We start from the raw sequence: 26,026 nt of genomic DNA on the forward strand, positions 1-26,026 counted from the left end.
GAGTCTGGACCAGACAATCCATTGATTTACATCATGAACATCGATCCACGCAATTGGGATGGATGACATGCATCAACCAAGTCAGGGAGCCTGACCACCCGATCCCGTTAGTCGCCTTTTACGACAAGCATAGTCACCTTTTACGGCAAGGATGGGTTGCTGAAGACCTATTCTACCCCGGATCTTTACGGGTCGTTATCCATAAATTGTATCTGCTTTGGGTAGAAACATTTAGAGATTAAGAATCCATTTTCACGTATTGATGAAAATACTGTTAGAAAAAATGCGAAGATTTGACATCTGTACCCAGCAAGATCAACTTTGTCTTCGACCCGTGAAGATTCCAGGGTAGAATAGGTCTTCAGCAACCCATGCTTGCCGTAAAAGGTGACTATGCTTGTCGTAAAAGGCGACTAACGGGATCGGGTTGTCAGGCTCGCTGACTTGGTTGATACATGTCATCGATCCCAATTGCGTGGATCGATGCTCATAATGTCAATCACTGGATTGCCTTGTCCAGACTCGATTATTTTTACAGACCGCCGTCATATAGCTGGAATATTGCTGAGTGCGGCGTTAAACAACAAACCAACCAACAAACAATGCGTGGATCGAGGCTCATGATATTAATCACTGGATAGTCTGGTCCATACTCGATTATTTACAGACCGCCGTCATATAGCTGGAATATTGGTGAGTGCGGCGTTAAACAACAAACCAACCAACCAGCCTCTATCACTTCTATGTTTTTACAGGTGAAAAAAAACAACAGAAGTGACAAATATTGTAAATACCTGTCAAATCAACGGGTGTACTAAACGTCCTAGTGACATTGATCATAGATGGCCTGGACATACTGGCTGTGGACGTGGTTGACGTGGTATTGGATATGGTGGTGGTGGTGGATGCTGTGGTGGTAGTGGATGAAGGCACTTGGCAGTGTCATTTTGAACATGGGTGGTTGTGGCAAGGACTCATTCTCAAACATGTAGCGTGTAGGAATATGGTAGCTGACCAAAATAAAATATTAGAAATATAGGAAAACTGTTTAACAGCAGATAGTTCATCTATTTCCCTGTACAAAAATACATTTTGAAGTTTGAGTTAATCTGCTTGGTTAATCTTTTTCCAATAAATAAACAAGACACAAATAATACCCTACTTGTGAAAATATTTATAAACTAAATATTTAAACAGATTTTACATCTGCTTGGCAACCAAACTGTACACAGCGTCTCCCTGATGTACTACAGTATTAATATAGGACCGTTATTTCAACAGCTGAAGTGCCCCAATCTACCCATCAAACAATCTGAATGAAAAGGTATCCAGTAAATGCAGTCTGTGCCCAAAACGTTTGATTCCACTAGCCAGAAATTGGTTTTAAGCATCATGTTTAGTCAATTTTTGTGTCATCATATGGCACTTATTAGCTGATTTTACTAGACTGAACAGAATTTTACTACCCTCGGGCTTTGGACAAGTGGCTAAAGTCGCGGACTGTCCATTTAAATCAAAAACGATCATGGTTACAAAACTTTCTGGAACAAATCATAAAGTGACAATCACGTCATTAATAATACTGATTGGTTCATTGAAAGGAAACATATTACCACTTGTAACCAACACCTGCAATAACAACAGATACCACAAAGCATCGCATTCTAACATACATGATACTGAACAAAGTCAAATACTAACAACATGACATACAAAATAAATAATGTTTCCAATTCTATTCATTAAATCATCTCTTACAAGAACATAGGCTGCTGGCGAACACTTCTGATCCAGTGTTCAATGATTTTAGACCATGACCCATCTGGCTTGAACACAGGACAGTGCTGACTGCTGAGGCCTTTTCATCCATTGGATCCCCCCCGCCCGCCCCCTCCCTCCTCTTTGGTTAATTATCATCTTTAAGACTGCATTTTAGGTACCTTCGTTTGGCAGGGGCTTCCTCTTCAGTTGTGACCCGTGGAGAATCCGGGGTGGATAGGTCTTCAGCTACCCATGCTTTCCGTAAAAGGCGACTATGTTTGTCGTTAGAGCCGACTAACGGGATCGGGTGGTCAGCCTCGCTGACTTAGTTGATGCATGTCATCGTACCCAAATTGCGTGGATCGATGCTCATGATGTCAATCACTGGATTGTCTGGTTCAGACTCGATTATTTACCGATCGCCGCCATATAGCTGGAATATGACTGCTATAATGAGGCAATTGTGCCGTCATAAGTATATTCTCTTTTGAAAAGTAAAAATGCTTCACATTAAATATGCATTTGGAGACGAAGAATGTCAAGATTTGAGCTTAACATCGAAAGACACAACATGAACTTTTGGGTTTGGAATAGGGGTAATGGCTGCCGGTCGGAGAACGGATGAAAGATATGAAACTCTGCACTGTGTATTTTATCACAACCGGCAATTGTACTGAAAGAGTTGTGAAAAAGGTTGGTTAAATGTTTCCTTTTACATTTCCTCTTGATATATGATCATCAAATCATGTGCAACATCCGATTCCCCATAGCCTTGTTCAACGTGTATGAGCAACTGATTTGATTAGGCTACTTGTTTGTTGTCTCATGTAAAGTACTTCTTAACACTTACAACAATTTGCGTATCGATATTTGATTGAACGCAGGCGACATACCCATTTGCATCACTAGATCGTCCGATTCGATGCCCGTGAGTCCAGTGAAACTGGGACATTCCTTGTAAATGTCGACTATCTTTTCACTCGTCGTGGAAAGTGGGGCAATACAGGGCCCGCCCCCGGTCTTCCTCATGTCCAGCTGTCTGTTGCTGAATTCCCGTCTGGTGCATGTTCGTCCATTTTGTTTTTATTTCTTTCGTTGTACGCCGACAAACACCGAGAGCGTTAACTTTGGAAGTTATGTCTGCCCAGATAGCCTTCTTTCTTTCGTGGGTAACGGTGCTACACAACTTACTGTTAAGTGTGGAGATGTGTTTCTCCACCAACTCGGCTAATAACTGAATTTCGGAGCTGTCGAAATTCTTGTTTCTATTCCTACGTTTAGGTGGATACGATGCAATTTTTACAGACGACCGGAAGTAACGCGTACGTGTTTACGTCAGGGAATTGTGGGAAATATTCAGGGGAAACCCCGAATTTAATGACAGGTTAATGAGAACACTTACATTAAGGCATCATTATCCCCCGCTGGGCCAGTAATGGCCGGAGGGGGATTATGTCGTGGCGCAGTCCGTCCGTCCGTCCGTCCCACAGAGGGTACTAAGCTTGTGAAATCAACTCCTCCTACAGTTTCCAGAGAATATCCCTGACACTCTACACACAAGATGTCGACATGTTGATGATACGCATATCGCAGTCCCGTTTCGTTTCGACTAATTTTGACAGAGTTACTGCCCCTGTTTTACGGAGCTTCATTTGACTCGTTGAAAGAATTCATGCGGGGGATGTTGTGCTCTCAGAGCACTCTTGTTAGATAATGATATGCTAATAAACGTTTGATACAACCAATTTTAATGATGCCATTAACTAATGGTGCATTAAGAATTTAATGTATCATTAGGGTTTAATGTAGTTAATAAGGCTTTGATGCAACCGTGTCCGGATGGATATCGTAGATGAAATGTGCTTTTCGGTCGATGAAGGTCGTCTACTAAAGGCTTCAGAAAAATGAACCCGTGGGTGCGGAAGGTGTTCTCATGGGCTTTAATGGTGTGCTCAGCCGATGTTGCAAATACACTTGGAGCATGTGTAGTGGTGTGCTCAGCCGATGTTGCAAATACACTTGGAGCATGTGTAGTGTTGTGCTCAGCCGATGTTGCAAATACACTTGGAGCATGTGTAGTGGTGTGCTCAGCCGATGTTGCAAATACACTTGGAGCATGTGTAGTGGTGTGCTCAGCCGATGTTGCAAATACACTTGGAGCATGTGTAGTGTTGTGCTCAGCCGATGTTGCAAATACACTTGGAGCATGTGTAGTGTTGTGCTCAGCCGATGTTGCAAATACACTTGGAGCATGTGTAGTGTTGTGCTCAGGCGATGTCGCGATTACACTTGGAGCATGTGTAGTGTTGTGCTCAGCCGATGTCGCGATTACACTTGGAGCATATGTAGTGTTGTGCTCAGTCGATGTGGCGATTACACTTGGAGCATGTGTAAGCAGAGTGATTTAGTGAATGTGAAGGTGACTATTTTGCTCATCAGTAGGTTTAAGTAAAATATTAGACTATTACTTTTTTCATCCCTCTACTAATATGACACATGGCAGGAAAAAAGTCGTGAAAAATCATTTTGATGAGTCAGCAAATATCACACATTTCAGTTTTCGAACCTCAGGATCGCATCAAATCTCTTTCCCGGGTTTTACCTGTGACACCTTGTCATTAAGGTATTCAACATTGCTTAATAATGTAAAAAGATGTTAAAGTTTTCTTATATATCAAATATTTAGAGGCAAGTAAATCTTAACTAAGGTCAATAGAATGGGAAGTGCAAGTCATCATTACCAATGGGATCATCTACTCAGGTACTAGATAACCTATTTCTTATTATTTACACAGTTTGTCAAGATATTGGCGGTACGTTCATACCTGCATTCAGACTTCAGGATATTGCCAGCTCAAATTTGGTATAAAAGTCTAAGTTCTTTATTCTTTTTACAGCACTATTAAGTCATAAATAAAGCCTTGCAATCAAGACACTTTATAAGATCAATGTGCAAATTGGATTAGCTATTCGGGAAAGACATAGGCGTTTATATCCTTATTGTGATACAGTCGTGCGTCGTTTATATGGACACTTGCGTCATTTCACAATTCGTCCGTATAAACGAATTTCCGTATAACTGAAACCAGCTTCTTACTGAAAGAGTTACCTCCCTTCAATTATGCAACTCATGACAGATGACAGAGCAAACAGATACATCCACTCAATCTTTATTCAAGACAAACACGTTTAAAAAATCTGTCTCTGCCCTCCACAGACTCCATATTTATCGAATGGGATTACATGTACAATAAACAAGCTCGTCTCAAACGTTACTCAGTGTCACTCGGTTAATTGACTTCTCACGAATCAAAGGATTACCACCAGCGGAAGTGTATTGTCCGGGTAAGTGAGACAATTTTGTGTGCATTTCAGTGTTTTGTGTATGAAAATGACCATCCGGTTCCGGAAACTGAATTTCCGTATATACGTGTAAATTTATATAGTAATTATTTCGTTTTGAATGAAAATCGTCCGGGAATATGTCCATGTGTTACTTGTTTGTGAAAAGTATAGTGAAAAACGGATGTGGGTTAAATCCTATTTCAAACAGTGTTGCCATGACAGAAACGCAAGTTCTGGGGTCAGAAAGTATTTGCTGCACATAAATATAGATACTCTCCGAAGGGTTATGTGACAAAAGGGATGTCTTCATCTTTCCATTTTAAAACACTATTCGAGCAGCTCCAGCCTTTGGTGTCTCCACGTCCTTTTAAGGTACAATCGAGCATCCTTTTTCTACAAAGATGTATAAGAGCTTCAAATTACTCTTGCTCCAATAGTTCGATCAACGTTGCAATAGTCAACTGCTTATTAAAGCTTCAACATGAATTATGGTAGACATATTGTGGATACTTCCAAATGTGACATATCTGTGACTAAAATGGCTTGAACCATATGCTCCCATGATTCCTCAGGTGAGCACTTAACTTGGCTGTGCATGTGTTTGTAACGGGTGCCGCCGGTGGTGCAGGTAACGCTCACTTTTTTCGGTACCAGCTGGTATCAGCCCTAACTGATAGCGATTAATAAACACATGCTTATGATACAGTCTGAATCGTACAGGACATTATTGCAAGAGGTTTGTCGCCTCCATTCAGAATACCAGACTGACTAACAGTAAAGATGTAAACATATATATACACTTTTGGACAACAATAGACAGACAAAGAGACAATGGCTTTGCCCTGGCCATGGGGCTTATGGATGTGATTACAGACACGGCCTTGGGGTAAATGGATTAAGGCTATAAATGTCATAATGTGAAATGCTGTGTTAAGACACTGGTACAACTGACCGCTGTTATGCATGGATTACATCATGTTGAATAGTCCAGATTTCCTAAACACTGTACACAAGGGATGTTGTTCAGAAGCTACAAGTGCTGTTAAGTCACTCTGTGACAGGACATTATTGCAAGAGGTTTCTCGCCCCCATTTATACTGATGTCGAGAGTGATATTTGTATACTAGGATTAATGTGTGCTGATGTGAGGTTATGTGTTGTGCGTGTTGAGAAGTAGGGTTAAGTTGGTTGGTTGTTTTACGCCGCTCTCGGCAATATTCCAGCTATATGACGGTGGTCTGTAAATAATCGAGTCTGAACCAGACAATCCAGTGATTGATATAATGAGCATCGATCCACGCAATTGGGACCGATGACATATATAAACCAAGTCAGCATGGGTTGCTGAAGACCTATTCTATCCCGGATCTTCACAGCTCTTGGTGCCGGAGAAGTGGAATGGTACCATTTCTTGGATTGATGTTTTGACTCCGGATCATAGACCCATGTTTCATCTCCCGTTAGAAATCTCGTTTTGAATTTGACGAAATCCTCCTCAATTATCTCTAAATCTTCTCTGGCAATGTCAGTTCGTTCTTCCTAAAGATCAGAATTTAGAAACCTTGGTACCTAAGGAGCAGATATCTTAATTATTCATCTGTAAAGATTCAATAGAATCCTGGCTTAGACCTGTGTCTTCCTCGAGTTCAGCAATGGTAATCCGTGTAAGTTTTTATACCCTTGATTAAATCTTCATTGATGGAAGTTGACATAGGGTCATCATCTAGGCTTGTTCTCCCATCCTTAAACATAGCTGCCCAACGTTTAACAAGCTAGGGCGATTATCCCAATACTCTGGTGACATACGGTCATGAATTTCTTGGGGAGTACTTTTCTCTGCAGTCAAAAACTGAATGACTGCAAGGTACTCGTTCTTTTCCATTTCTGTATCCATATCACGTTCAACTGGCTGTCACTAATATACAAACGACCTTAACAGACCAAATACACTTGCAATGAACTATTCAAACAATGTACTACATTGACTAGTTCACTTTGTTATGGCCCACAGTTGAAAGTTAGTCAGGCTTAGAACTTTGTGATCAGTCCTCGTATGCATTAAGAAACAAAGCACACTTAGCGACCTCGGGATAACCTACTTATTGCCTAAATGTCCTATCCTTCAATTTCACCTAAATGTTATCTACAAGGGAAGTCCATCATACTACACAAATTCCACATGCAGTATGTATAGTGTACGTGTTACACTTCTACCATAAACACACATTATGCTTAGTGAACATGGTATACCTACATCAGCCCATGACCCGTGAAGATCCGGGGTTGAAAAGGTCTTCAGCAACCCATGCCTGCCGTAAAAAGCGACTTTGCTTGTTCTTAGAGGTGACTAATTAATATACAAACGTTGAACAGACCAAATGATACACTTGCAAGGAAATACTCAAACAATGCACTACATTGACAAGTTCACTTTGTTAGCCAACTCTTGAAAGTTAGTTCAGCCTAGAACTTTTTTATCAGCCCTCATAGTGTTGATCTTGCTTCGCTAGTTCAAAAATGCATCGTGTTCTTCAGATCAAACTGGTTACATTCGCCAGCATAACTGGTTTGCCAGATTCAGCTGGAAAGACATTAAACTTGGCTTAAAACAAGGGAAATTGATCTCTTTGTCTTAGCTGGGAAGCTCAACATCAGAATCAGTCATACTTGTGGACGTCTGATACTGAGAAAGTGGCTTCACAATATCTTAGAAGAATGGACTACTTGAATAAAATATATATTGTACAGTGCAAGTGAATCTATCTACAATGTGTGAATCATACAGCTTAGATTTTCATTGTGAATCAAAAGAAAGTTCTGCTAATTCTCGTTAGGATTCCAGATCAGAATTGTCTGCCAGTAATTAACCAATGTATGTCGTAATGTGGACCATATGAATTGGTTGGTTAGTCTCGGTGACTTGGCTGAATGCTGTGGGACGTTGATCATAATATAAGGATGTGGTTTGTCTGGTCTGGAGTCGATTATTTAATTTCTCTGTCATGCAAATATTGCTGAATGAGTCATGAAGCAATGTTACGAACTGTTTAATTTTGTAAATTCTCTGAATATCTTGAACAGTCTCTTTCAGGGACAACATAAGACAACAGTAGCATAAGCGGGTTTTGATTTGTCTCTCGGTTATAATTTCATCGAACTAAATATAACCTGTTTAACCCATAAATGTACTAAAACACATACATGGTTCCCAGTAATTTCTATTCTCATCGCTACTTCGTGTCGACTGTAAAACCCAGGCTGAGTAAAAGTTGCCGGGGCGCTGATCACACGAACAAAGTGGCATCACATGTTCAGAGGAGATACTCCAGCATTTTCAATTATATCTAAGCTTAATAACGAATGCATATCGTATATCCAATTAAGTCAAGAATAAATATTTTTATACATTCAGGGTGGGAACTGTTGGATTAGAAATAGTGCCCATGCAAATATGTAAATAACTATTCATCATTAGTTGATTAAACTATTAGTTGATTAAATTCACTGATTATTACTTGTTATAAATGTTTTAATACATTCTGGGTGCGACCTAGTGGATTAGAAATAGAAAGTTATAGTTAATGATAAACTTGTCAAACTCTAGTGTCTCTGCAAATGTTGTAAGGAATATTCATGTGTTTTCTAGCGTCCAAATAGTTTATTAAATTCACTAATTATTACTATCTAAATACCTGATGCAGTTCACGGGGGTGCGGCAGTCTAGATTATGTACTCTCCTTAAAAGGAAATGCATTAATGATAGTAATACAGAAATAGAAATAGATTTCATTCAAATGCTACATGAAAATAAGCCTGCACGTATCCTTTTACTGATGAAGCGTCACAAGAACGGGGTTTTTTTGGTCTTAATATCGAGTTTTTATACTTGATACTTGATGACCTGGGACTGGAGAAATTGGGGGCACGGGTCGCCCAGTCGTCTTAGGCGCCGCGATTCGCTGTGCAGAGCGTCCCTCGGCTACGCCAGACACCTATGATTGTGGGTTCGAATCCCGGTTTGCCCCGATTATGTTCTTAGGTTTGTCAGCACCATGCCCGTGCTCGTGGGTTTCACCGAAGTGGAAAACGTCTCAGACCTGCATTACTTCAGGCTTTCCTCCCACATAACCTCTGAAGATTCTGGGGTAGAATAGGTCTTCAGCAACCCATGCTTCCGTAAAAGGTGACTATGCTTGTCGGAAAAGGCGACTAACGGGATCGGGTGGTCAGGCTCGCTGACTTGGTTGATGCATGTCATCGATCCCAAATGGGAGGATTGATGCTCATGATATTAATCACTGGATTGTCTGGTCCAGACTCGATTATTTACAGACCGCCGTCATATAGCTGGAATATTGCTGAGTGCGGCGTTAAACAACAAAACTAACCAACCAACCCACATTAAGCTGATACGCCGTGATATAACTCGAATACTGTTAAAAGCGGTGTTAATCCCAACTCAACTCACTCTCACAATTCTTTCTACAGGACTCGATAATAACGTGATAAATAACGCTCTTAATTCAACGTCTCCCTTATCTGTTCCTGTTAAAAACGTCTGTTTCGTTTTGTGATTCAGTTGAAAGAATTTGTCCCTGGTTTTTAGTCAGGGTTTTTACAGGACTCGATAATAACGTGATAAATAACGCTATTAATTCAACGTCTCCCTTCCTTCTCTGTTCCTGTTAAAAACGTCTGTTTCGTTTTGTGATTCAGTTGAAAGAATTTGTCCCTGGTTTCTAGTCAGGGTTTTTACAGGACTCGATAATAACGTGATAAATAACGCTCTTAATTCAACGTCTCCCTTATCTTTTAAAAACGTCTGTTTCGTTGTCATTCTGTTGCAAGCAACAGACCTTACGTGGGACAGTATATATTGACTTGTCATTTGGTTTTACAATGAGCATGATATCCATTTGATTTGTCCTTGGTATTAAAATATTATCATTAGATATGGGCTGTACCCTGAACGCATTTGCATAAAGCTGTGTACGATTAAACATGACAAAGGCAACCTGATATTTCATTTTCTATTTCTAGCCTAAAAATTAAAATTGTAAAGTACGGGAATGTTATCATTTTTGATTAAATTGGTTGCGTATTTAAGTGGATGAACATTCCCTGCAACCCAAATCTTCATCGTGATCTTCCACTTGAAGCACGCTGTCATGGAATCACTGGTCCTCTTAGTTTTTGGTAAGTTGTATTTTTTATTTCGCTTTATTGCATATAAGTTCTGTGTATAGTCATACTATAGGTGTGGACTGTACTGTGATCATCAACAGTGAAGGCATTTATACTAAACATTACGATAATGGTATTTACATGGGCATACCTGTCAAAGTTTACTACGTCCAAACCAAACAGAAGAGACGATAATATGATAGATGTTTAGGTCCAATAGATCATTGTAGAAACAGATCAAAACCGGATACAACGCTGATCAGATCATCCATGGATGCATATTGTTCTTGATACGTCCATATAACATGTGTTGATTCAATATTCTTTAAATGCAATGACGCACACACTTAATTAAATGTGATCCTATTGTTTACTAATTACATCTAACCTGTGAAGTATTAAAGCTTTGTTGTACTCATATTCAAAATAATTTTTTTGTATATTTGGCAGTATTTTTGTTGCAGAGATCACTATGAAAAAGACTATAAATAGTGTAAGACGACTATATGTTGTCAGTGTTTCTTGTAGCATTGGATGAGGCTAAATGTAATTAAATTATCATCACAATGTGCTGGTCACGACTGTTGATACATTAGACCAATAGTGACACAAGCAAGACATATTTCATTCAACAGTACTTGACAAATCTATTTCAGTTCTCGGCGCCGTGGGTGCAGATGTGAATTCAAACCGTATGTACAAACTCATTATTTGATGTTAAAAATATATATATCATCATAATAAGTTCAATATTGATCAAGGCTGGCAATTATTCACAGCCCATATTGTAATTATTATTATTATTATTATTATTATTATTATTATTATTATTATTGTTAGTGACAGATTAAAATAAATAAATGCAGTAAAGAAGATTTGGGTGATCCTGACACAGTCAGGGCACCTGTCCCTTCTACACGCATTTCAAAGGGCATGTTTGCCATGTTTTTTCCTGAATCTTGTCAATCACATTAGTTGTCAAAAGGGACAGAAAACTCAATGATATTAACAATTCATTGGATTTATTAAAAAGGACAAGGTCAGGTTTGTTGACCTGAATACATGTAACTTCATGACATCTGTTCTGTCATCGATTTAAATTTATTGAATTAGTACTCGTAAAACTTAATAACACAACCATCCGATATGAATTTTAATGCACCCAAAACTGTTACAATATGTAAGCATGACTGACATGTAGTGTCTATCTAATACAAATACATCATGGCTACCCGCCATTATTGAAAAATGCTGAATTGATATACCATAACTTCTACTACTGATCTAGAAATACACAATCAGTGTATTCAGACACCACTAGGAATTGCGTTCTAGAAATACACAATCAGTGTATTCAGACACCAATAGGAATTGCGTTCTAGAAATACACAATCAGTGTATTCAGACACCAATAGGAATTGCGTTCTAGAAATACACAATCAGTGTATTCAGACACCACTAGGAATTGCGTTCTAGAAATACACAATCAGTGTATTCAGACACCAGGAATTGCGTTCTAGAAATACACAATCAGTGTATTCAGGCACCACCAGGAATTGCGTTCTAGAAATACACAATCAGTGTATTCAGACACCAATAGGAATTGCGTTCTAGAAATACACAATCAGTGTATTCAGGCACCACTAGGAATTGCGTTCTAGAAATACACAATCAGTGTATTCAGACACCAATAGGAATTGCGTTCTAGAAATACACAATCAGTGTATTCAGACACCACTAGGAATTGCGTTCTAGAAATACACAATCAGTGTATTCAGACACCACCAGGAATTGCGTTCTAGAAATACACAATCAGTGTATTCAGGCACCAATAGGAATTGCGTTCTAGAAATACACAATCAGTGTATTCAGACACCAATAGGAATTGCGTTCTAGAAATACACAATCAGTGTATTCAGACACCACTAGGAATTGCGTTCTAGAAATACACAATCAGTGTATTCAGGCACCAATAGGAATTGCGTTCTAGAAATACACAATCAGTGTATTCAGGCACCAATAGGAATTGCATTCTAGAAATACACAATCAGTGTATTCAGGCACCAATAGGAATTGCGTTCTAGAAATACACAATCAGTGTATTCAGACACCACTAGGAATTGCGTTCTAGAAATACACAATCAGTGTATTCAGGCACCAATAGGATTTGCGTTCTAGAAATACACAATCAGTGTATTCAGGCACCACCAGGAATTGCGTTCTAGAAATACACAATCAGTGTATTCAGGCACCAATAGGAATTGCGTTCTAGAAAAACACAATCAGTGTATTCAGACACCACTAGGAATTGCGTTCTAGAAATACACAATCAGTGTATTCAGACACCAATAGGAATTGCGTTCTAGAAATACACAATCAGTGTATTCAGGCACCAATAGGAATTGCGTTCTAGAAATACACAATCAGTGTATTCAGGGACCACTAGGAATTGCGTTCTAGAAATACACAATCAGTGTATTCAGGCACCACCAGGAATTGCGTTCTAGAAATACACAATCAGTTTATTCAGGCACCACTAGGAATTGCGTTCTAGAAATACACAATCAGTGTATTCAGGGACCACTAGGAATTGCGTTCTAGAAATACACAATCAGTGTCTTCAGGGACCACTAGGAATTGCGTTCTAGAAATACACAATCAGTGTATTCAGGCACCACTAGGATTTGCATTCTAGAAATACACAATCTGTGTATTCAGGCACCACTAGGAATTGCGTTCTAGAAATACACAATCAGTGTCTTCAGGGACCACTAGGAATTGCGTTCTAGAAATACACAATCAGTGTATTCAGGGACCACTAGGAATTGCGTTCTAGAAATACACAATCAGTGTATTCAGGCACCACTAGGATTTGCATTCTAGAAATACACAATCAGTGTATTCAGGCACCAATAGGAATTGCGTTCTAGAAATACACAATCAGTGTATTCAGGCACCACTAGGAATTGCGTTCTAGAAATACACAATCAGTGTATTCAGGCACCACTAGGAATTGCGTTCTAGAAATACACAATCAGTGTATTCAGGCACCACTAGGAATTGCGTTCTAGAAATACACAATCAGTGTATTCAGGCACCACCAGGAATTGCGTTCTAGAAATACACAATCAGTGTATTCAGGCACCACTAGGAATTGCGTTCTAGAAATACACAATCAGTGTATTCAGGGACCACTAGGAATTGCGTTCTAGAAATACACAATCAGTGTATTCAGGCACCACCAGGAATTGCGTTCTAGAAATACACAATCAGTGTATTCAGGCACCACTAGGAATTGCGTTCTAGAAATACACAATCAGTGTATTCAGGCACCAATAGGAATTGCGTTCTAGAAATACACAATCAGTGTATTCAGGCACCACCAGGAATTGCGTTCTAGAAATACACAATCAGTGTATTCAGACACCAATAGGAATTGCGTTCTAGAAATACACAATCAATGTATTCAGGCACCACCAGGAATTGCGTTCTAGAAATACACAATCAGTGTATTCAGGCACCACCAGGAATTGCGTTCTAGAAATACACAATCAGTGTATTCAGACACCAATAGGAATTGCGTTCTAGAAATACACAATCTGTGTATTCAGGCACCACCAGGAATTGCGTTCTAGAAATACACAATCAGTGTATTCAGGCACCACTAGGAATTGCGTTCTAGAAATACACAATCAGTGTATTCAGGCACCAATAGGAATTGCGTTCTAGAAATACACAATCAGTGTATTCAGGCACCACTAGGATTTGCATTCTAGAAATACACAATCAGTGTATTCAGACACCACTAGGAATTGCGTTCTCATACACTCCCGAAACGGAAGACAGTTGATAACTGATACAAATGCGTTATAAGGAATGTCACACACATACGCGAATATAAGCCTTTGTCTATTAATTTCTTATTGATTAATATAGAACGGGTGCTGTATCCATGCAGATTGAAATACCCTTTTAAGAGTATGTCCATATCAAACTTTGTACTGTTAATAGATGTAACCAGTTACACCTTTCTAAATATAACATATACGTTCTGTGTATAGTCATACTATAGGTGTGGACTGTACTGCGATTATCAACAGTGAAGGCATTTATACTAAACATTATGATAATGGTATTTACATGGGCATACCTGCCAAAGTTTACTACGTCCAAACCAAACAGAAGAGACGATAATATGATGGATGTTTAGGTCCAATAGATCATTATAGAAACAGATCAAAACCGGATACAACGCTGATCAGATTACCCATGGATGCATATTGTTCTATACGTCCATATAACATGTGTTCATTGAATATTCTTTAAATGCAATGACGCACACTCTTAATTGAATGTTATGCCATTGAACAGTTAACTAATTTCTAATTACATCCAACATTACAAGTATAAAAGCTTTGTTGTACACATATTTGAAATATATTATTGTTTATTTGTCAGAATATTTGTTCAGAGATCACTATGAAATACGACTATAAAAAAGTATAAGATGACTATATGTTGTCAGTGTTCCACGTGGCATTGAATGGTGCAAATGCAACATTTGTAACCTCTTGCTGTGCATTTGGTTTCAGTGACATCAAATATACAAGTAACATTGCTATATATCGATAATATGGTGCGGTTATCTTTTCATTCTCTTCACAATGTCCTGGTCACGACTTGTGATATATTTGACCAATGGTGACACCAGCAAGGAATATTTTATTCAACAGTACTTGACAAATTTATTTCAGTTCCTGGTGCCGATACATTTGGTGGAGTGACAAATGACCGTATGTACAAACTCCTAATTGTATAACATAACTATATACGTAATAGTTATAAGTTCAATATTGATCAGGACTGGTAATTCTTCACAGCACATGTAGTTATTATCATTATTGAAAGGATTTCCTAATGACATCGTTCTTACTATTCTGGGGGCGGTCGGGTAGTCTAGTGGTTAAAGCATTCGCTCGTCATGCCGAAGACCCGGGTTCGATTCCCGACATGGGTACAATGTGTGAAGCCAATTTCTGGTGTCCCCCGCCGTGACATTGCTGGAATATTGCTAAAAGCGGTGTAAAACCATACTCACTCACTCACTCTTACTATTCTGTAGTAGGCTCGAGTTGTTGCCCTTGGGAGCCCAGAGCCGCGTCGATCATCGATCGTCGATCCTCGATCAACATAATATCTCTGTTGCTATCAGGTCCACAATCCGCTGATGACAGATTGAGAAATATGCAACATTTGGGGAACAGTTTACTGACGAGTGCCCTCTTTCAGCACGTTGCAAACGTTGCATGATCAATGCTGTTGCTTACTTGATTATTAGATTAATAATAAAGCGTCTTTGAGCGTTTGGTTCCTAGAAAACAATATGAGTCTGCTCACAACCGAGTCTGAGTGACACAATGTTGAATTTGTGTTTGATTTCTTCGGAAATGGTTTTGCCACATAAATCACACTTTCATTGCCAAACATTGGTATATTTTTCCATAGTTTCACCTCAAAAAGAAATCTCCCTTCTTGATTGCTGTCTGAATGGCTGTGCATATTAAAAGTTGATGAATTATGAGAACTCAATCAGAGCAATGATGTGCACAAAATAACATAACGATAGTTTCTCCTTTAGGATGTGACGGTGTAATAGCTAATGGCATATTTATGTATGTAATCATAACCAATTTAGGATCAAAGTGTATTATAGGCATCCTTTCTCATACACTGAGTATATTCTTTTGATGTTTCACTGCATCACATTTCATATAGTGTATCGATTGCAATCAATATTGCAATCATTGTGCTTTGATATTACTAATTATAAACATTTTTATATTTGAAACATTGTTTATTGAATGACATGCATATTATATATATTCAGGGCTCGATTATATAGCTAAGGACACTTTCCCTTCTTTGGAATCAGGTAAGCAGAAACACGATTTCATAAATATATATTAATTTACTTTTTCTGCTGTGCATATATCGGTAATCACTTAGTCAAAATAGTTGATGCACTGATTCCTCCTTAACTATGTGTACTATCTCCTTAACTATATAAAATTATTCAAAATGTTAAATTTACATGTTTAATAAACATGAAATTTACTTTCAGTTACAGTTAGAAATTTGAAAGTAACATGAAATATACATACAGTTACGGTGCTGTTGTAATGAGAAAACTGTTTAATTGTGTCCTCTGTTATTCTGTATATCAAAATAATACCAAGCTCTCAATTAACCAAAGAAATGTATTTATTTTAGTACCAGTACTTAACACCATTGGCCGTCACGCAGTTGAAAGTATGTACTAGAGATATACACTGGATGTGTAATGCTCACATCCATGCTTGTTTCAGTGATGCAATAACAACATTGATGTTTTAGAGATATGTGTCTTTTCTAAAACGTAAATCGTGGAATTATTCTATTGTTGTTGAGAACTGATATAAGAAACGAATAGCTACAGAACACATAGTTGTGTGAAATTAGAGACCTTGTAATATAGGCAGATGAAGAAAAATAACAATTCTTTGAAATCAAGTATCTCTATTCACTGTCATTGTCACTTCTCAATTTCAGGCGATTTTTTGGACTATAGAGTCGATGAGATCATTGCATGTAAGTAATGGAAACCTTTATATTACTCGCCCGTGAAGAGATCATCCGTTTAACAATAACATTGCGTGTCACAAAGGGGACATTATGCACACTCGATGACCTGAGCAACCCGGTTGCCAGGCTGACGTCAGATGGCATTGTTCACCGTCATAGGGTATTGTGATGTGATTGTAGACTTTGTGGACCAGGGTCCCGTTCCAGAAGGCGATCGTAGCGCAACGACAGCCCTAAGTCTATGTTTGTTTGTTTGTTGTTTAACGCCGCACTCAGCACTATTACAGTTACATGACGGCGGTATGAAATAATCGAGTCTGGACCAGACAATCCTGTGATTTATATCATGAGACTCGATCCACGCAATTGGGATACAATGACATGCATCAACCATTTGTTTGTTTGTTTGTTGTTTAACGCCGCACTCAGCAATATTCCAGCTATATGACGGCGGTCTGTAAATAATCGAGTCTGGACCAGACAATCCAGTGATAAATATCATGAGCATCGATCCACGCAATTGGGATCGATGACATGCATCAACCAAGTCAGGGTGCCTGACCACCCGATCCCGGTAGTCGCCTTTTACGAATAGCAGAGTCACCTTTTACGGCCAGCATGGGTTGCTGAAGACCTTTTCTACCCCGGATCTTCACGGGTCCACCCAAGCCAACGAGCCTTACTACCCTATCCCGTTAGTAGCCTATTACGATAAGCATGGACGTTTTCTTTACCGCAAGCATGGGTTGGTGAAGATGTACTCTAACCTGGATCTTCACGGGTCCCTAAGTCTATGAACAGCTCTGTGGAACAATCTTCTTAATTCTAAAGGTTGTGGGGTATTAAAATTAATATGTGTAATCTCTGACGTGTTTGAAGTATGATTCGGTTAATGCGGTGCATCGCGTAGATGTCTATCTATTTACAAACGACAGTGAAAATAGAAAAAAGGAAGTTATAAGCGGCAAAATGTGCGCATGTATTTTTTACGACATATGTCATCAGTCGGACTCTGTTCTGTCTTCGAACCGTCTCCGTGGTCTAGTGGTAAAGCGTCCACCCGGAGAGCGGAAGGTCCGGGGTTCGATCCCCGGCCGCGTCATACCAAAAGGCGTTAAAAGATGGTACTTGTCGTTACCCTGTCTGACGCTCGGCATTGAGGGGATAAGACAAGAACTGGTCGGCTCAGAGTCAGTAAACTGTGTCTGAGTGGGGTATTCATGTTAAACTGCGGCATGGTGTCTCAGTTGGCTAGCACTATAAATCAGTCCGGACTAGTACAAGCAGCCACACATACACGTGCATTCACGTCGCTATATCGGTTGCAATAATCTAGGACGCGACCTTAAACCTCATTTCACGTCACCTGTTCTGTCTTCAATGGATGAGGTAAATCACAGTTGCCTTTATTGTCTTTTGTGAAAAGGTTTCTTCTTCTCTATGCAAGATAATGGCTACAGATCGCCAAGGGAAGAAATTAAATATAATCAACTACTCCATTTCCATTGTCAAAAGCTACCACTGTACGATTCCAACTTATCATAAGTATGTGTTTATGAATCACTGTAGAAAACGACGATACTGCTCTGTTAGTAAACAGAGCAAACTCAAAAGATCTCGACATGAAGAGAAAGTTGACGGATTGAAAGTTGAAGTCATCCCCCTTGTCAAACATTCATGTGGATTCTTCATTCTAATTGCACGGCCGGTCAACGATTAAGTGTGACGTTAGTTTCGAGCATCCCCATCCTCACATAGCCTCCCCATCCTTGATGGCCAAATGGGTACCATGAGCCCCAACTGTGTCAGTCTCTGGGAAACTCATACTGCTGTGACACTGGACAAACCTACTTCACTAGAGGTTATCCTTTATACCATATCGTTCATCCTTCACGTCTTCACATCAAAACCATCAAATATACAATCAGCACACGTGTACAATTCGCAGAGGAATGAAGACAATAACTCGATTTTATTTGACGTTTCAGTCCTCGGGTTGTATGACGATCATCGTTTTGAGAGAGGTATGTACTGGCAAACTACATATATTTAAGCACAGGTAATTTGCATGATGTTGGCAAGTGTGTGTACTTGAAACCAGGTGTCACCATCAACAAAAGTAATACTTGCCAATAACACTCATTGTTATACATCTGTACCACCATCAATAAAAGTAACACTTCCAAATAACACTCATTGGCATAAATCTGTACCTTGTTCTTAAACAATACTTATTGATACATATTTCCAACGTTTTGTTCTTTCTATTCCAGTGATGACAAGCAGGGTCTGTGTGGAATGTAGGTATTAATAAAGAAGTATGTGTTAATTAAATGTTTCAACATCTTCAGTGAAGGTTTTATTCTCTGTTTACTTTTCTTACATAACAGTATACACAGTTTGTTTAAAACATACAGAATGTGAACAGAAACGAGACGATTTAAAAAAACACAATCAAGTTTCAACATTGTGTGCGAGGATGCGACAACATGAGTGTTGGCCTCGTGGTTAAAGCTCATCGAGCAGAGACAAAAGATCGATTCCCAATATGCTTCAAGAAGATTGGCGACTATTTCAAGTGTCACTCACTACCAAATGTTTTACACATGCAACATCTACATAATCCTCTTTGTCAAAAACTTTGGTACACTTTTTCCTTTGTGGTGTGGATCTGTAACATGATCTGTAATGCAGATGGACCCGTGAAGATCCGGGGTAGAAAAGGTCTTCAGCGACCCATGCTGGCCGTAAAAGGCGACTATGCTTGTCGATGGAGGCGACTAACGGGATCGGGTGGTCAGGCTCGCTGACTTGGTTGAAGCATGTCATCGATCCCCATTGCATGGATCGATCCTCATGTCAACCACTGGATTGCAGTGCAGCGTGAAACCACAAACAAATCTTCCAATTAAAACATATTTGAAATACGATTTTGTCATTATAAAGGGATTGTGCACAACCTGCACTGTATTTGATGAGGGAAAACATATTTTTCACTCGATTCTAGTTCACTTCAAAAGTGATAATACAGAGTGACTTAATGTATGTTATTCTATTGGTGTGTTTTAACTCTTACAGATCTTCAAGACATGGGGGCCGAGTATCGCAAAACATGTATGTTACCTAAAAAAAATCTATGATCATTTCATCGGAGGATATCTCATTCCTGAATTCAACCCAAATTAGTGTACTCTTCGTGTTCTAATCAATTCTCGAACGTGTGAATAGTTTCAATACGTACATTTTGTTATAGTTCAGGAAATCTTTGGAACTTTGTTTAAAGATTCTGAAAGGTGCAAGCTTACAAGACACGTATATGCACGCCATAGACATCAAATTGTAATCAAATATATGAATCGACTTATAATTTACTATCCACTGCATCAACTTTTCAGTCATGTTAATAACGTCCTTTATTTACTTCTTATTTTACAGTAATTTCACTTGACTTACCTGTTAAATCCGGTGTTACCGCTTTGGAACCAAATGGTATGTATTAATAGATGTGTTGCCTTTGTTTCCCACAATAACTTTCATCAGTTACAGGAGTACAGTTATTGTATTTAATAGCAACAGAAAAAAAGACCATCTATTACAAATTTAAATCTTCTCAATTGGTGTGTTTCAGGTAATAAAAGTCATTACATGTTTGATTATTTAAATGATAGACGTGCGACTTAGGTTACAGACTTGTCAGTCGAATATAGTATTTACATAATCTGTGATGTTAGCATTTCATAGACCCCTGTTAGTAGTGATAAATTATAGTAAGGCAAACCAGAAAGCTTCATCTAATTAACATTGTAATCTCTAGGTCTCAATTTTCTTCATCAGTTACCCATGACATTCCGTGTTGCCCATGTTGTTGTATTGAAGCGACTGGAAAATAAGCAGTTATCGAAGCAGCCAATGTTCAAACAGCATGGTAACAACTTCTGACAGTATTGATCATTTCGTTGGCTGATGGAACTAACACGCATTTCCTTTATTCATTTTGAAGATAGAATTATTGACAACCAAACTAATGACCTTAACGTACAACATATCCATGATTGTACGCCAGTTTATCGACATCGGTGTGCAATAGACAATAGATCAGTCAGTCAAATATAGTATTTAAATAATTATCTATGTAGGTAGTCTGGAAACATATAGAAAACTGTAGTAAGGCAAAATAGATAGCTTCATCTGACTGACAATGAAATCTCTTCGATCTATATTTTCTACTTTTGTTTGCCATCAGTAGATCATTCGGTGTTTCCTGCCTTGGTTGTGACCGGATATTTGTTGGAAGCAACTATGCCAATTCAGTATCTAATGAGTAGCCAATGTTCTCACAGCATGTTGTGGTGACAATATTCATCCTTTCTGTAGATGGTGGCTCTAACGCGCAATTCCTTCATCCATTTAGGGTCGCTTTTCATATAAAGTGTGACATGTGGTCCATTGCTAGTATCGTTATAGTTGTCACCCTATAAAAGCTAAATATGTTACTGTCAGTATCATTAAGGTAGAACACCTGGGGATGCACTTAGTGTACGTAACTGAAAAATTTGGAACTGGGCGAATTAAAAGTGTTTCCTAGAGATAACCCTGTTTTACTTTAGTAGCTGAATGGATGCAATCGTGCACAGTGGGAGTTCTTCCAGACACCAACGACTTATTTGCTTGGCCCTTATTCGAGTATTTACAAGTCGCCAATAGATAGTTTGACTGTGGTTTTGTATAACATTAAATTATAACTTACGTATGTAAAACATAGCATTATTCTGCTGATGACCTTCACGTACATTATAAATTTAAATAGTGAATATTTGCACATATCTGTTCTGTAGATTCGCCTGAAAGAAAAGTTATCTCAACCCTTTTACATAGATTTATATTTTGTTATTTCTGTTCTCTGACAGCATGCTGACAATCTATTGTGGTAGTATGTATACCTTCTATGCCCTTTCAGATCTAAAAGAAAACCAGAAAATCTTGGATGGTAAGTTTTGTTTGTTTGTTTGTTGTTTAAACCCGCTCTCAGCAATATTACAGCTTTATGATGGCAGTCTGTATATAATAGAGTCTGGACCAGACAATCCAGTGATTGAATTCAAGGGCATCGATCCACACAACAGGGATATGATGACATGCTTCAACCAAGTCAGCGAGCCTGACCTCCCGATCCCGTTAGTCGGCTCTAATGACAAGCGCAGTCGCCTTTTACGGTTGTTGTAGGCCTATTCTAGCCCGGATCTCCACGGGTCGTTAATAACTTGGTTGATGGTCACACCCATGGAATGTTGATATGACCATGAGATCAGAAGTCTGCAAAATATATCAAAAGGGACAGTTTGAAAATTATTTTGAAATTATAAACCGTCACAATGAATATTTTCAGAAAAGACCATGTGGGTCAATGCTACAATATTCACCTCACTCCTAGGATCGTATCAACTTGCAACATTTGTTTATAACCCAGATGTTACTGTGGATTTCATGATGCACTTCAGACTCGATTATTCACAGACCGCCATCATATAGCTGGAATATTGCTGAGTGCGGCGTTAAACAACTAACTGACCAATCAACCAACCAACCCACCAACAAACCTACTCAACCACTCACTCATTTGCCAGTGTGAACACGTCGCCATGATGTGGTTTGACTTTCATCTTAAACATCATTTATCTTATTTCTCTTATATAAATATGAACACAAACTTAAGTATGCATGTGTTCTGTTTTTCATATAACTGTGCGTTTCTTTTTTTGAAGAGTGTAACTGTACTGAAAATCACATTTGATCAAATGCTTTTGATCATATGTGACACCATCCCTTTGTCTCGCTTCTAAAGAGGACACTGGTTAAAACTATAAACTATGAAGGCAGTATGTCAAGTTTAAGTGATAGAAAATTATATTTTAAGATCCTAGCCCATTTTGTACACATTGCATTGTCAAAATGACAAGTCAGTGTTCTGCTCAAGCAAGACCAATCCAATGCTAATTAGAGTATGCTGAAATCACATTGAAATTAATCATTCATTTCAATATCCTTACTGTATTTTTATGGTTACAGTGCTTCGAGGCTTGGCACCCGAGGGCCGGATTACACGTAAGTATTAAATACCATAGCGAACAAAAATACTTCCATGACGCTATTCTGCCGATGACGTGAACGCACAATTTGTACATGATCGACGACCATTTTTCGTGTTAAACTGAATATTTACACTTGTTTCCTTTGTCGATTCATCAACATAAACTTATATTAGGAGGTTTGAGAAAATGTCTCCTGTAATTTAAACTCAAGAGATGATACAGCTGAACTCGTTAGTGATTTAATAAACCTGAATCTGGGACCTGATGCTAAAGCTCTCAAGGATGTATGAAATATTTGACAACGTATCCCTAATACAGTTCCCCACCTTCACACACTTCACTTACACATACCTTGGGAAAGTATTATGCTACATGTGGTGCTTCTTAATGAGGTGTCGGTAACAATAAAACATATAATGGAACTAAGAAAAGGGAATTGTAATGATTTACACCTTTATTCTATTTCAGTTATTAAAGCATTTGATACCAAACGACTCGCAAATGGTACGTACTTTTAGACAAGTCAGTTCCATCGTATGACATGTGACAACAATGTGTATGTTGTTTATTTGAGAGCCAACGGATGCATATCAGACCTTGACTTAAGTATCGTGCAAGTACATTGTACATGAATACATGGTATTGGACACATGTAACTTATATGGTCATAAGTGTAACTGTAATACTATGTGTACAAGTCTCTGAAAGGCATTTACAAGTGATACACATAAGGAAGAGAATTTATGGATGTCCACTTCTATGTTATGAGGAAAAAACATTTCGGAGTATATGCTTACTCCTTCATCGGGTGAATGAACGATATGAGGAAGAGAGTTGCATGATGTAGTGAGAAAGACAATTAAATTGATTCATTTGTGTATCCAGTTCTTGTAGCAGGAGGTGCTAAAGTCTACGAAGATCATTTGTGTAAGTATACACAAGTTAATTAGAATCTGGCTCTTATATTTTAGGTTTGTCCTCAACCTTAAAATAACAGAACGTTAAGCGTCCAAACGATAAAGTGATAAAACTTAGTTCTACACTGTTATAAATGTCGCCTTTAAAATGTACATTAAATGTATAATATTATGTATGTTATTTTGTAATAAAGCGACTTTATACATGAAAACTGGACGTTATGTTGGTGAGACATATTCCGTCATCAGGGGTATCAAGCGAATGTGGCGAACATTGTGCTGTTACTGTTAAGTGTACATATCATTCATATATTTAAAATGGGTCATCAGGGATGTGTGTGTTACTCTGACAACATGACCATCCCAAGTGCTGGATTTATTAATGTGGAACTTCTGATTCTAGCATTACCCACATCAGATTGGTTTCTATCAATAGTTCTCTCTTTCAGTTCAAGGAATAATCAAAGGACTAATAACAGGTACGACCGAATATAGATTTAGGTTTATTATCACACATATCTCTTGTTAAGTAGGGGCGGTCGGGTAGCTTAGTTGATAAAGCGTTCGCTCGTCACACCGAAGGCCTGGGTTCGATTCCCGACATGGGTACAATGTGTGAAGCCTATTTCTGGTGTCCACCTCCGTGATATTGCTGGAATAAAACCATTCTCACTCCCTAACTCACTTGTAAAGTAGTAGCGCACGGTTTTGTTGTCTTAAACCTAAACGTACATTCCCCATACAGAAGGCGTACAATACGCTCTCAAACGCAGTGAAATGCTAAAGTTAAGATCACGATCAAACGTAGCTTCAGAATGCTTTTAAAAAGGGATACAAGAGGTATTGAGACTTTCCTGCAGTTGCATATGCCATATCAGAAAAGGTGACTTAATTATAGGCAACACTTGGGACTTATCTCGCCTCGATGGTTCATAATAAACATCAAAACATTCATTATTAAATAAGAGACACTTTTCAATTATTGTTCCTTATTTCTTGTTTCAGTTTTTGGTGCCAACGATTTTGAAGGTACGTACACATACAACAAGTATGAAACATTATTCTGAAGCTACCGAATCTTCTAAGCAGTGATTAACCCAAGAATTTGTCAAAGTGGTATTGCTGTCCAATTGTATACACCTTTATAGACAAGTGACCCGTGGAGATCCGGAGTAGACTAGGTCTTCAGCAAACCCATGGCTGTCGTAAAAGGCAACTATGCTTGTCGTAAGGTGCGACCAATGGGATCAGGTGGTCAGTCTCGCTGACTTGGTTGATGCATGTCATCCTTTCCCAATTGCGTGGATCGATGTTCATGATGTCAGTCACTGGATTTTCTGATCCACACTCGATTATATACAGATCCCCGTTATATGGCTTGAATATTGCTGAGTGTGGTGTTAAACAACACACAAACAAACACTTCATTTGATGATTAAGAGAAAAAATGGCATATATTCAATAACACTTATTGACCTCAAAGATTGTCGTATTATTTAGGACAGAATATGTTTTTTGAAAATTTAAGAAGTCAGAGGCTATACAGTTTCGAATGTGTGATGAAACACATTTTTTTAGGATGATGAAGACAATATATAATAAGGACAATTGTAGGAACTGATCCCAACAAATCCATCTCTGAAACCGTCTATCGGTAGCATCGCCAACTCATTACAAATTTGATCGGAAGCATATCATGTATGGAACGCTACATTTGATTTGCTCTTTTTCAGAATAAATGATCAGCTGGACACGATAGTTACCTCGTGATGCCATTGGAACTGTCCTTGTAAACTGACAGTAGTAAACGTCCTAAGGACACAAACGGAAAACGCTTTTGTTGTAATTTAATTGAATCTAAAATACTTTTTTTAAAAAACACAGGGGAGATTGGTTAGCCTAGTGGTTAAAGCGTTCACTCGTCACGCCGAAAACCAGGATTCGTTTCCACAAATAACTACAAATGTGAAGCTCATTTCTGGTGTCCCACTCCATGATAAAGCTTGAATATTGGTAACAGTGGCGCAAAGCCATACTCTCACACTCAAATACTCTCCCTCACACCTCACTCACTCAAAAACATAGTGGGACAAACGATATTCATCATCG

At 38.6% G+C, this 26,026-nt stretch overlaps 1 protein-coding gene across 2 annotated transcripts; it reads left to right on the forward strand.

Moving 5' to 3' along the window:
- The first annotated feature begins 10,107 nt into the window (after positions 1-10,107).
- On the forward strand, positions 10,108-25,744 carry LOC124111648. Of its 2 annotated transcripts, XM_046471405.2 has the most exons (17): positions 10,217-10,302; positions 10,947-10,982; positions 15,045-15,083; positions 16,178-16,222; positions 16,561-16,599; positions 16,879-16,917; positions 18,900-18,935; positions 19,185-19,211; positions 19,990-20,025; positions 20,347-20,400; positions 21,869-21,898; positions 22,978-23,013; positions 23,469-23,504; positions 23,886-23,927; positions 24,367-24,396; positions 24,923-24,946; positions 25,651-25,744. In XM_046471405.2, the coding sequence occupies exons 1-17, from the start codon at positions 10,275-10,277 to the stop codon at positions 25,653-25,655; spliced, it is 582 nt and encodes a 193-aa protein (XP_046327361.2). In that variant the 5' UTR covers positions 10,217-10,274; the 3' UTR covers positions 25,656-25,744. The 2 variants fall into 2 exon arrangements, with proteins under 2 accessions (XP_046327362.2, XP_046327361.2); XM_046471406.2 differs by lacking the exon at positions 16,561-16,599 and having other exon boundaries at positions 10,108-10,302.
- The last annotated feature ends 282 nt before the right edge of the window (positions 25,745-26,026 follow it).

This window comes from Haliotis rufescens, unplaced genomic scaffold (assembly GCF_023055435.1).
Source record: "Haliotis rufescens isolate VD_foot unplaced genomic scaffold, xgHalRufe1.0.p SCAF_77, whole genome shotgun sequence".
NCBI classification, from domain to species: domain Eukaryota; kingdom Metazoa; phylum Mollusca; class Gastropoda; order Lepetellida; family Haliotidae; genus Haliotis; species Haliotis rufescens.